General features: G+C 45.7%; 1 protein-coding gene across 1 annotated transcript in view; it reads right to left on the reverse strand.

Moving 5' to 3' along the window:
• Positions 1-13,883, reverse strand: part of WDR60 (WD repeat domain 60) — a 71,105-nt gene that overhangs the window by 53,556 nt on the left and 3,666 nt on the right. The window contains exons 2-5 of the mRNA XM_012812958.2: positions 8,386-8,439; positions 6,838-7,264; positions 3,934-4,025; positions 187-492 (exon numbers count right to left, since the gene is read on the reverse strand). Coding sequence (XP_012668412.1) covers positions 187-492; positions 3,934-4,025; positions 6,838-7,264; positions 8,386-8,439 — 879 coding nt within the window. The remainder of the gene's footprint in view (positions 1-186; positions 493-3,933; positions 4,026-6,837; positions 7,265-8,385; positions 8,440-13,883) is intronic.

Raw genomic sequence — 13,883 nt, forward strand, 5'->3', positions numbered from 1 at the left:
AAAAAAGGATATTCACAATATAGTCAAAAGATTTGACTTCTTATTTCTCAGAAGATCCATAACCTCTTCTGTACTAGAATCATGTCTGTACCAAGAGTGCTACTATTAGGCAACAAATATGAACATTCTCTGGCATCATTAAGGCAACACTTTTTCTGAAGAGCATGGGTCTCACGACAAAGGTACCTTGGAATCCTTTTTCCTGTGCTCATCTTTTGCTCTCTCCCTTCTGCCCCCATCACTGCGCAGCCACTCATCACCCACAGGGAAGCCCTCCTTGGGCCACTTCTCCCTGTGCTTTTCTTCCCCTTCTTTGTCAGAGAAAGAACTACTTTTTTCTTTGGAATGTTTCTCCCTTTTTTCCCTGGTGCTGCTTTTTTCTCGGTGTTTCTTTTCTCGATCTGGCTCTCGTGGCTTCCTGTGTCTTCTCTCACCCTCTTCTTTATACAGCCAGTACTTGAGAGGGTTTTCTTTACTGCTCCCATACTGCAGCTGCAAAGCACAACACGGTGAGAAATGCATGAGCACCTGAGACCACACAGTCAGCCCTCCACACCCAGACTCCACCAACCTCAGACCAGAAACACTCGGGGAGAACAGTGGTGGTGCCGAATGTATAGGCTTCTCCTTCCTTGCCATTACTATCTAAACCAAGCGTCCTTAAACTACACCCCATGGGCCACATGCGGCCCACTGAAGACATTTATCCAGCCAGCCAGGTGTTTTTGCCACCACTGCCTGTCCTGCTTAGCAGCTGGCTCAGCCTGGGGCCCGCAGTCCGGCCCTCCAACGGTCTGAGGGACAGGAACTGGCCCTCTGTTTAAAAAATTTGAGGACCCCTGCACACAATATACTATAACAATTATTTTCACAGCATTTGCAATGTATTAGGTGCTATAAGTGATCTGGAGATAATTTAAAGCACTTGGGAGGATGTGTGTAGGTTATATGGAAATACTACACCATCAGACCAGGGACTTGAGCATCCATAGATTTTGGATTCAAGGGAAGCCCTGGAACCAGTCCCTACAGATACCAAGGAATAGTTGTACTCTGTCTTTACATATGTTATGATAAAAGCAGGAAAAGTTATAGCATTACCATTTCTCCCTTTAGTCCTCTATCCTGCTTTCAAGTATCTTCCCCCAAATTTAACCTGTTACCCTTCTGGAACACAGAAAAACTCCATTCACAGCACTGGTCCACTGTGAGATGCTGCCGACATCTGACCAAATATTAGAACCCTCAGCTTCCCCCCTTCCCTTGCCCCAATACAAAAACAGCATCCACATGCGTCAATAGGAGGTTGGCATCTCCATCAGCCCTCACACTTTCATTCTTTTTTTTTGAGACAGAGTCTCAAGCTGTCACCCTGGGTAGAGTGCCATGGTGTCACAGCTCATAGCAAGCTCAAACTCTTGGGCTTAAGAATTCTCTTGCCTCACCCTTCCAAGTAGCTGCTATTTTTTGGTTGTAGTTGTCGCTGTTTGGCAGGCCTGGGCTGGATTCAAACCTACCAGCCCCAGTGTACGTGGCTGGTGCCCTACCCACTGAGCTACAGGTGCTGAGCCCTACACTTTCATTCTAGTCACTGTCATGGGCCTAGAATCCCCACCTAAGAAACCTCTGTGCCCTCCCAGGAAGACACTCTGCACAACAGCAGCAGCACTCCTCCTCACACAGGTCTCCCCACACGGGTGTGCATTGTCACTTTCACTCTTAATCAGTCCCTTACAGGTGGAGAGTCTTAAAAGCTGGGACCATTTAGTCACCTCTGTAGTCCCCTCAAATACTATAGATGCTTAGTAAATATCTGGTGTCATTCATCACAAACCGTACAGCAGGACATTACAACATAATATTTTTGGCTCAACTCTGACTTCAGGGAGCACCAGCACCATGGCCAACAGACCCCAGAGCGAGCTGACCTTACCTTTCACACCAGCATTCCTCTGCTTACCCCTAAGTAGGTACACTGGGTTCATGGTACACAGTACCCACAACAACTCTCAGTTCCCTGGGAACTCCATCATCTTCCTAACTCATCTCCCTCCTCAGTTCCCCAATACTAACCACTCTGCTCATCCTAAAGAAGAACAAATTGACTGTCTCCCTGACCAAGCTCAGCAGTAAAGTCAGATTACTACCTCACACCATCCCCCCCCCAAAAAAAACCCCACAGTACTCAAAGATTTAAGTCTTAAAAAAAATTGATTGGGCTCGGTGCCCATAGCTCAGTGGTTAGGGCGCCAGCCACATACACCAGGGCTGGCAGGTTCAAACCCGGCCTGAACTTTCTAAACAACAGTGACAACTACAACAAAAAAATAGCCGGGTGCTGCAGTGGGCACCTGTAGTCCCAGCTACTTGGGAAGCTGAAGCAAGAGAATCTCTTAAGCCCAAGAGTTTGATGTTGCTGTGAGCTGTGACGCCACAGTACTCTACCGGCAACATAGTGAGACTCTGTGTCAAAAAATAAAAATAAAAAAGAGGCTAGGGGAGGTGGCTCATGCCAATCCAAGCACTCTGGGAGGCTGAGGTGGGTGGATCACCTGAGCTTAGGAGTTTAAGACCAGCATGAGCAACAGTGAGACCCCATCTCTAAAAATATCTGGGAGTTGTGGCGGGAGCCTGTAGTCCTAGGTACTAGGGAGGCTGAGGTAAGACAATTGCTTGAGCCCAAGAGTTTGAGGTTGCTGTGAGATATGACACCATGGCACTCTACGGAGGGAGACAAAGTGAGACTGTCTCAAAAATGAATAAATAAATAAATAAATAAAGTATTTTTTATCTGTCAGGCAGGCACAGTGCCTCACACCTATAATCCAGCACTCTGGGAGGCAGAGATGGATGGATCGCCTGAGCTCAGGAGTTTTGAGACCAGTCTGAGCAAGAGCAAGACTCCATCTCTACTAAAAATAGAAAAATTAGCCAGGGTGGTAGCACGCACCTGTAGTCCCAGCTGCTTGGGAGGCTGAGGCAAAAGGATGGCTTGAGCCTAGGAGTTTGATGCTGCTGTGAGCTGGGCTAAGGCCAAGGCACTCTAACTGGGCAACAGAGTGAGACTCTGTCTTAAGAAAAAATAAAAAAATAAAATGCTCTTACAAGTCAGTAAGAGGTGCCCCTAGAAATTAACCAACTATACATGGGAAGTAATTAATGACAGAGCAGTTAATCCTTTTTAAAAGTGCCAAAAATGACATTTTCTTCTGAATTAAGGAAGCAAAGATTTACGATGATGATGATTGGTGCCCAGCTACTGTCTGCGACACGGGAACTATACTCTGATGATATAAACAGTCACAAATGGGACAAGTTTATATTTAGTGTGATCCAGAAAGTTCAGTTCTAGAAATTAATCATAAGGAAAAATTATAAATAAATAAGCTTATCCCGTGAATATCTTTATAATAAAAAAAAAATTTTAGAAGCAACCCATGTGTCCAAAGGTAGCAAATGTGCCAAGAGAATCAATACATCTATACTGATGAATATTAAATTATACATCCCTTAAAATACTACAGGGAAACTTGATAACTCAGGAAGGTGCTCAAAGTGTATTAAGTTTAAACAATTTATAAAACAGCAAAAGTACAACTTAAGAAAAAAATGTTACATGTACAAATACAAACACACATATGTAAACCTGGTAAAATGCATGCATAAATGTTATCAGTAATTATTTTGGGTGAAGATTAGACAATTTTTATTTTCTTATTATTTAATTTGTATCTTCTACATTTTGTACATCAGTCACACATTACCCATGGAATCAGAGAACACTCAACCATGAGGGAAAGAAATGACTACACCTAGTGCCTGAGGCCCTCCCCAGGCCTCAGAGACGGGAGTGTGAAATCTCCCAACATGCGCTGAGGAGTACTGCAGCTCTGCTCTGGGTGCCTGTGGGAAGCCCCAGCCCGCAGGGCTCACCTTCTTCTCTCGGTACCTTCTCTCTCTGTCTTCGTCTCCTCTTTCACAGTCTTCATCTCTCCTTTCTTTATCGTCATTTCTTACTTTACTTACTACAAAAAATAAAACATGTTTTTAACATTCCCAAATTTTAGTACATTAAAAAGATCTTCTCACATCTTCCTACAGACTTTACTGCACATTTTATATTAACATGTATCAAAAACAGTGTTCAACTAAAACACATTCTCCAACTCAAGAAGGAAAAGTTCTAGTATCAAATTTAAATAAAGAGGAAGACAGGCTCGGTGCCTCGCTTAGCTCAAGCGGCTAAGGCGCCAGCCACATACACCAGAGGTGGTGGGTTCAAATCCAGCCCGGGCCTGCCAAACAACGACAACTACAACAAAAAAAAGTCAGGGATTGTGGCAGGCGTCTATAGTCCCAGCTACTTGGGAGGCCAAGGCAAGAGAATCACTTAAGCCCAGGAGTTGGAGGTTGCTGTGAACTGTGATATCACGGCACTTTACCCAGGGCAACAGGTTGAGGCTCTGTCAAAAAAAAAAAAAGAGGAAGATAAAAATGTTAGTCTAAAGGACAGATACAGTTCTTCGCCTCTCCCAGTTTACTATGGAGGCAACCTGGCAAGTGTCTAACTGATCCCTGGAAATTCACAGGGGCATCACCCAAGTACATGAGCCTGTGGGCCTTCTGTTGCCAGTGGAGAGAGACTCACAGAAGCACAGCTCCATCTAAGGAGAACCAGCCCAGCCTTATGTACACATGTGGCCTTCTAAGTCCTTAAGTACAGCCTTTTGACTAAATCCAAATTTTATGGAATAGATCCTTTTATTAAAAGGGGTGCAGCAGAGAAAAACAAAACCTTTGCTTGCCTTTTTTGGTGCTTATAAAAGAATAGTCTTGAAATCAGAAGCCTGCAGTTTCCCCACACTTGTAGGGCCTGCCCCATGGATGTGCTAAGAAGAGAGCACAGCACCCACTGCCGAGGGGCAAAGGAGGCCCCTGAGGAGCTGAGAAACCCAGCAGGGGAGGAAGGCAGTGCCCGCAACCCGGCAGAGACTACAGTGTCAGGCCCAGGGCAGGAAGGCAGTAGCACCAGACTGGCAGGAGACAGCCCTATCAGGCCCAGACTGATGCAGCAGGCCCACAGGAGTCTGGGGAACAAAAGTTCTACACAGACTGATTGATGCCCTCAGTACCACTGAACACAGAAAGCCAGATTTTCACTTCTGAATCTGCATAAACAAAAAAGTCACTAGCTTTAAATTAGGAGAATCAAAAATTTAAAAGATAAGGGCAAACCCAGACTTTGAGAGATAACTAAGACAAAGTCCCTTCATTCATAAAGTGTCTCCAAGCACTGAGTACCTTTCTAGGTGTCTGGGATACATGGGCCAGGTTCTGGGTGTGTTGTCAAGGTAAGCCCACAGGGTTACCAGAGACCAGAAAGAAAATCATGAAGATGAGTCTTGGGATTTCTGACCTAAGGAAAAGGGATGCAGCTGCCATCAGCTGCAATGGGCTTAGCTGAGGCAAAGTTGCTTCTGGAGGGGCCCTGAGAAGCTCAGTCTGGGGCATATCAAGTGAGTATATCCACTAAACACCAAAGCACAGGTGGATTCAGGTAGATAGCCAAGCCTGAATTCAGGGATGAGACCCACCTAGGGATAAAAACTTGGAAATCAAGAACCTGACAAATGATATTTAAGACCATGAAACTAATGCCAGCCAGGGAGCTGCAGTGGTCTGAGGGCTACGCCTGGCCAGGCCACACTTCAAGGGCAAGGAGAAGGTCTACACAGGATGACAAAGAGAGCTTCTAAGAACCTCATGTACAGCTCATCTTTCCAAGGTAGTTCAATACCGCACTGTAAAAACAAGAGCAGGTACCAACAAAAAGAGCCACCTGAGAACTAAACATTTTCTTAGAAATAAATATGCAGAAGATCAAAAGTAATAATTTTAAAAGATACATTAAATAGTAAAATAGTAACTGTTAAAATTTAACTAGTGGTTACCCAACTATCCCACTAGTTTCACCCCTAGGAATACACCCAACAGAAATATCAGTCTACGGATACAGATACAAAGACGTGCACAAGCTCCCTCAGCAGCCTCGTTCCCAGCAGGTTGAATGTGCAGACACTCTGAGTGTGCGGCCACTAGCAGCACCAGAGATAAACGACTCTTGGTCTAACCACACAAGGGAACAGTAGGGAACAAGGTAAATGAGTAAAAGTCCTTGGTTTCCATCATTTTCATAGCCAAGGCCTTCTGGCAATGAAGTTACCACATATTCTTCTACTACATTCCTTTTTCACTTATGTTAGCCAGTATGAATTTTTTATAAGGAGCATATACTATCTATATAACAATAAAATAATGAAGAAACTTCCAGGGAGAGGGGGAGTTGCATCTTTACCTTTGGAATTCCTAATTCTTAGAAATTTTGCCAAATAATATTTACATGTTACTTAAAACTTTTAAGAAGTACTTTTTATCAAAGAGTATTCTTGTAGCTTATTTACAATGGGGATTGAGATTCATTGTAACAGTAAGTCTAAAATACATTTTAAACTCTAGCAAATAATGAGAAAAATGTCATTCTCAAAAAAAAAGAAAAAGAAAAATGTCATTCTCATTGATTGCATTTTTAAAATGTCAAAAAGAAAACAATGCTTAAACACTGCCACATATTCACAGAGAACAGGGCCTACAACTTAAAAACCAAAGTTAAAACATTATGGAAACTATGAGAGAAAATAAAAAGCTGAATGGACATTTCAAAAGAGGAAAATGTCCCAAACAGCAAGAGTGTTTAGGGGAAAGGGAGCTAACAGGTGGCTGCCACAGACACTCAGCCGCACATGTGCAGCCCAGGCGCAAGTGGGGACCAGGACACACCTGAGCGGATCCGCCGCTCAGCCCGCTCCAGCAGCTGCCTGCCCCGCACCTCCCGGCCTAGCAGGTTATGGTGAGCTGGTGTCTGCCATAGCTCTTCTCTCCTGGTCTTTCTGTCTCTCTCTTTTTCTCTGTCCTTTCCTTTACTGTGAGACTTTTCTGCATCTTGTTCTCGGTGTTTCTCCTTCAACTTGTCTCTCTCCCGGTCTTTTGTGTCTTTTTTTCTCTCTCTTTGCTTTTCTCTCTCTCTCTCCCAAAGAGGACTGTCTTTGGCGGTGTGGACATCAGCCGTCCTCTCCCTGTGCTTGGTCTCTCTGTCTGGAGCCCTGGACCTGGACTCCTTGTATTCCAGGAGGTCCACCTCAGCCTCCTGGTGTAGCTTCTTCTCCCTGCGTTTCTTATCTTCCTTGAGACTTCCTGACTGTGCAGCCTAAAACAAGAGAGAACAGTATAGTCCTTGACAGGAGAAGTGTTTCCATGAGATGCTGAACAGCTGAATGTGAATTGCAGATGCACTGGAAGGACCTTTAGAAACCCTGGTGATGGCTCATGCCTATAGCCCTTGCACTCTAGGAGGCTGAGTAGGAGGATCACTTGAGTCTGGGAGTTTGAGACCAGCCTGAGCAAGAGCAAGAGCAAGAGCAAGACCCCGTTTCTTTTAAAAAAAAAAAAAAAAAAAAAAACAGAAAAAGTTAGCCAGTGGGCCAGGCCTGGTGGCTCATGCCTGTAATCCCAACACTCTGGGAGGCCGAGGTGGATCACCTGAGCTCAGGAGTTCCAGACCACCCTGAGCAGGAGTGAGACCCTGTCTCTAAAAACAACTGGACATTATGGCAGGCACCTGTAGTCCCAGCTACTCAGGAGGCTGAGGTAGGAGGGTCTCTTGGGCCCAGGAGTTGGAGGCTGCAGCAAGTAGTAATGATGTTACCTCACTCTAGTCAGGGTGACAGAGGGAGACCCTGTCTCAAAAAAACCACAACCTCATCCTGCATACAACTACTTTCCAATTTCAGGAAGACAGGTAGGAGTCAGAGTGGGGGCTCTCAGAGCACTAAAGAACTTAGTGTCATACTCAGCATTCCACAGCTGCCTATCAGAACCCATAGATCAGAGACATTCATACTAATGTTATTTCAAGGACTAGAAAGAAAAAGAGACCCTGAGGCTATGTTGTAAAGTCACTGCCACAGGAATGGCTGCATCCTACAGAAAGTGCAAAGATCCTGGGTATAAAACTCTCCACAGGACTTGGACTCAAGCCGAGCCCTCACCCCCACCCCACTGTGCCCAGCCACCCTAGCCCCTGAACCGAGATCCCTCCCCCCCCAGCAGTGCCCCCCCAAGCAGCAGCATAGGGGCTATGACAACGCCCTACTGGGCTGGTGGAGCAGCCAGAGGAGTTAACCACATAGCTTCAACTTTGTGTCAAAAGGCCTCTGAAAAGAGCTGCAGATAATCAGAGTCATGCAGGGCTACGGGCCAGGCACACCTGCCAGGGAGGCCACACTAGCTCCTCTCTGGGCCTCAGCTTGTATCTTTAAAATACATTACCCAAAGGTGTTTTCTGAGGTCATCTGATTTCCATGTGTCCTCTTTGGTTCTTCTCTAAATAGAAAAAAGTATAAAGTCAGAATTTTTAAAGTTTAAAATAATTTCATATGTTCTACTGAGCTGCTTTTTCATTAGGCCATTTAAATCAATGGTAACTAATTCTTGACATGCCAGAGAACACTAGGCTACCTTTTGGAATAAAAGGAAATACAAGTATTATTCATAGTCTAAAAATCACCCATAACTATTACTGAATACATCTCTACAGCAACTTAAAAATAAATACAGTGGAACCTTCATAGCTGACCATCTCCCTACACTGAGTTGACCTAATTTTCACAGACTGGACACACACCATATGTATGTGTCAGTATAGTAGGCCAAATTCCTTATGGTAGCCAGTTTGTGACAGAACCTTGGGTGTTCAGCTTATGGAAGGGTTAACCACAGGGCTATATCACAAAATAAAAATGTAAACAAGTCATAACAGCAATTGAACAACAGATTAAGGACAAATATTTTTTGGGTTTAGGACATACTGTGCCCACCAAAATTGTGTCTGTGCTCCTTGGACTATAAGTGGGCTCCCTCAGGACAGAGAGCGCACAAGGCTAGCCCAGCAGTGTGGCGCCCACAGTCACTCCACACACCAGTATTACTGGCTACACAGAAAGGACAGGACTCCAAATGACCAGGATACCTGATGAGGCCCCACCCCAAGCATAGAACCTCCCCAGCAGAAGCCCCAACATCAAAAACAGAGCTGAGCTTCCTTGTAGGTGAGTCCTCCAGTTCCTGACCCTCATGATTCAACACAGCCACAGCACCTGGGATGCGACGCAGACAGACAGACAAGCACACCAGACGCCACATGGAGCCAAACAAGTTACATGAATCCCATAGCCCTACAAGGCCAGCTATGGACACAACAAGGGAACTAATAAATATAATACCTGTGCAATGATGAATAAAAACAGGGCAAGGCTGCCTGTGGCCACTGACCCTGCAGTGTCTGTCTGCCCACCCTGAGGAGATACACGGCACAGCAGTGTCTGTCCACAAAACCCCAGGCTCCATCCAGACACTGGACTGCACTACCAGCAGAACCCTGCAGAAGGCTCTGCTCCAAAGACATGTCATCAGCACTACAGAGTGCTCACTCCTGGGGAGTCCACCTTTCAAGCCGCAGTTGTGCCTGACCCATCCTCATCCTCCCATCTCTAACCCCAGCACTGCTAGCGCATCACAGCATCCCAGATAGGGAGAGGGAAGGCCCCAGTGTCCCCATGCCCCCAAACAGCAAGTGCCACAGAGACCCAGAAAGTCCCAAGAATGTAAGAGGGGACATTAAAATAAGCTATGGTGGTCTTAAACTATTTTCACTGGTTCAACAACCCTTCCTTCCCAAGTGAAGCTAATTCCCTGTCTCAGGGACCATGTGGGCCAGATTCCCTACTCACTTCTAATAAAGAGAACAGGCAGCTAGGCTCGGTGGCCTACACCTGCAATCCTAGCACTCTATGAAGCCGAGGTGGCTGGACTGCCTGAGCTCTTGAGTTCGAGACCAATTTGAGCAAGAGTAAGACCCTGTCTCTATTAAAAATAGAAAAATTACTGAGCGTTGTGACGGGCACCTATAGTCCCAGCTACATGGGAGGCAGAGGCAGGAGAATCACTTGTGCCCAAGAGTTTGAGGCTGCTGTGTGCTAGGATGCCACAGCACTCTATAAGGACAACAAAGTGAGACTCTTGTCTCAAAAAATAAAAATAAAAAGTTGGGGGGAGAAGGGGCAGAAGCCAAGCACAGCTTCCAGCTGGCTGTAGCAGGCTTGCTCTGGAGAGCTAGAGCCATGGCAGGAGGACACTCAGGCACCTCAGGAGGCTGAAGAGGCCAGTGCAGCCCAGTGGAACCCTTAGGTGACAACCTAACTGCTCCCTCATACTCTATCCAATCCTTCCCATAACCTTCAGCCCCAGAACCTGAATACAAATGTCTGTTGCTACTTTAGGGTGGAGGATGGCCCTCTACCGCCACCCTATGCCCATGCAGGGCCTCACCCTGTCCCTGTGCTACCTGTTTCCTGGGGCTGCAGCAGCCTTGCCCACAGTGCTCAGCTCAGAGCAGGGGATTCCCTGATATGGGTACAGGCTTTTAGAGACGAAATCCTGGCTTATGTGTCTGGGCTGTGCCTGCAGCACCACAAACACACACAACACAGCCTCACACCATGAGAGACATAGCTGGGTAAAGAGCCAACTGCAGTGAAGCAAAACCAATGCATACAGCTTCCTGGGGAAGACAAGACAATACGTGTCCTAACAATTTCATTTTCCCTTTGAGAAACACTGTCTTGAAGGTACAAGTGAAGAGAGAGTTTGGAAAATGTGTTTCCAACGAAGGGTACATGTGGTCCAACTGAAAACCGAAAACTCATCATGGAAAAGTCAATAAAAATCTTCATGGACAATGAAAATTAGGGCAAACAAAAAAACCCATCATTATAGATCAAAAAAATACTGAGAATTTTTCAAACAGCAATTTTGCAGACAAAATAGACTACAACCATAAAATTTATCATCACTATCACTAGAAATTTCATCCTTTTTTTTTTTTGACAAATTAGTTGATTTGCCAAGTGAATTCAACTAAGAGCAACAGAAAATCACTTGTAATGAGGGCAGCAAGAGCTTGTAGCTACTGAAGGTTGAGTTGTTTACTGTCATGTTAACTGGTCTTAAGAGAAGTTTAATATGCAACCTGCTCTAGGCAGACTAACTTCTACACACAGCACATGACCACACAGAGAGATACACCAAGGGCACCAGGATAGCACAACTAGGGGACATGAGCACACACAAGGACATCAAGGACACCAGGACAGCACAACCAGGGGACGTGACCACACAGAGGGACACCAAGGGCACCAGGACAGCACAACCAGGGGACATGACCACATAGAGGGACACTGAGAGTACCAGGACAGCACAACCAGGGGACATGAGCACACACAGGGACACTGAGGACACCAGGACAGCAAAACCGGGGAACATGAGTGCACAGAACGTCACTGAGGACACCAGGACAGCAAAACCGGAGGACAGGTTTTGTCAACAGGCAGATGACCACACAGAGGGACACTGAGGACACCAGGACAGCACAACTGGAGGACTTGACCACACAGAAGGACACTGAGGACACCAGGACAGCACAACCAGGGGACGTGACGCAGAAAGGGACACCGAAGACAACAGGGCAGCACAACCGGGGGATGTGAACACACAGAGGGGATACCAAGGACATGAGGACAGCACAACCGGGGGATGTGAGTGCACAGAGAGTGGACATCGAGGACGTCTGCTATAGTGGAAGGGCACGTGGCTGTTAATTTGGAATGTGAAAAGTAAAAATATGAGAAAAACCATCTGATGGCTATGATATTACTGATGATTTTACGGCAGTGGTTCTCAACCTTCCTAATGCTGCAGCCCTTTAATACACTTCCAAAGGGGCTGCAACCCACAGGTTGAGAACTACTGTTTTAAGGTGAAAAACCCTGAAAGCAAGAGATCTCCAATAGAAATCACAGAATTTTTCTTCTGTCTCTTCAGTTTTTACTTTAAAAAAAAAAAACAGCTATTTCCAGAAATGCACAGGACGCTGACCACTGAGGGCCATGGAAAATTAGGTGGGATATAACCTCCCACAGGTTCCTCTTTAATCCCCCCTCACTGCCCACTTGCCATAGATATTCCCAGGGCTCCTTAGCACCCCGTGTGCACCCAACAGGCAGATGACAACCCACTACTGCAATTAGCTCTCCAAGGCACCATTCTCTTCCTGCCTTCCAGGCCAGTGTCATCTCAGTTTAGAAAACACTCATCACAAGTTAAAGCTAAATTTTAGTTTTAGGGCAGTGCCTATGGCTCAAAGGAGTAGGGCGCCAGCCCCATATGCCATAGGTGGTGGGTTTAAACCCAGCCCTAGCCAAAAACTGCAAAAAAATAAAAATAAAATAAATTAAAAAATTTTAGTTTTACTAGTTAACTATACAGTAAGAAATTTTTGAGGGCCAAACACGGTGCTCATACCTATAATCCCAGCACTTTGGGAGGCCACGGTGGAGGGCTGCTTGAGCCTAGGAGTCGGAGGCTGCAGTGAGCTGTGATGGAACCACTGCACTCCAGCCTGGGTGACAAAGACCCTGCCTCTAAAAAAAGAGAAATCTTTGGCTCAGCACCTGTAGTTCAGAGGCTAGAGCGCCAGCCACATACACCAGAGCTGGGAGGTTTGAATCCAGCCCGGGCCTGCCAAATAACAATGACAACTACAACCAAAAAATAGTTGGGGGGCAGCACCGGTCCCATAGGCCAGAGGTGGTGGGTTCAAACCCAGCCCCGGCCAAAAACGGTAAAAAAAAAAAAAAAAGAAAGAAAGAAAAGAAATAGCTGGGCATCGTGGTGGGCACCTGTAGTCCCAGCTACTTGGGAGGCTGAGACAAGAGAATCACTTAAGCCCAAGAGTTGGAGGTTGCTGTGAGGTGTTAATTCCACAGCACTCTACCCAGTGCAACATAGTGATACTCTGTCTCAAAAAAAAAAAAAAAAAAAAAAAGTGAGAAATCTTTGAAAAGGGTTATTTTGTCTTCCACAAATCAGCCTCTAAAACTCATGAAAACACCTGTTACTGCTCCCTGAGCCTTTAGGGTAAATGCTCCCAGCTACTGCACATCAGTTTCCCAGCACCTCAACATCTGGTCACCAACCTCTGGGCACCAAAAACTAGGCCTCCTATGATTATATCCAAGATAAGAATCTTTCTGCAATCAATATGCCACTCTCATTTCAGATAACATCAGTCACCAGATCTTGTATTTCATCTTCTAACATGTTTCTAAATCCACTGCCATAAATCCAGTCTAGCATCTTCTACAGCTCATAGAGATGGCACCACTGGCCCAAAACAGTACTAGTGATACCACGGATATCTACATCATGACACTGAGGAGGAAACTTTTTATCTGTGGAATGTGAGCCTCTTTGAACTACCAGGGCCACAGAGGCCCCGGAGTGACAAAGGATCAGACCCACGCATGAGCTGAGTGACCCTGTGTCATCACACAACGCATTACGGGATACTGCAGCTCACACCTTACAGCTTGGTCATGGGCTCCTCATGCTTCTACAAACCAGAGTTCCTGACCAACAACCTTGGTAATCACCCCCTGATGAGTCACCCTTCTTTTTCTTCAGTCTCCTTTGTTCTCTGGAATACTTCCCAGTGTCTTCCAGGCTGCAGTCCTCAACTTTGGTCCAAACAAAAAATCTCTATATTAATTTTGCCTGTTTCTTTCTTTAGGTTGACAATACTTGCAAGAATTCTCAGACATACAGACTGGAATAAGTAGACCTGCTGACAGCCAGGGAGCAGAGGGACTCTCTGGCACTACATGGCAACAAACTGAACTAGGACATTTGCTAAAAGACCCAGAGTAATGGCT

Source organism: Otolemur garnettii, unplaced genomic scaffold (assembly GCF_000181295.1).
Source record: "Otolemur garnettii isolate 467f Iridium unplaced genomic scaffold, OtoGar3 scaffold00235, whole genome shotgun sequence".
In the NCBI taxonomy this organism is placed as follows: domain Eukaryota; kingdom Metazoa; phylum Chordata; class Mammalia; order Primates; family Galagidae; genus Otolemur; species Otolemur garnettii.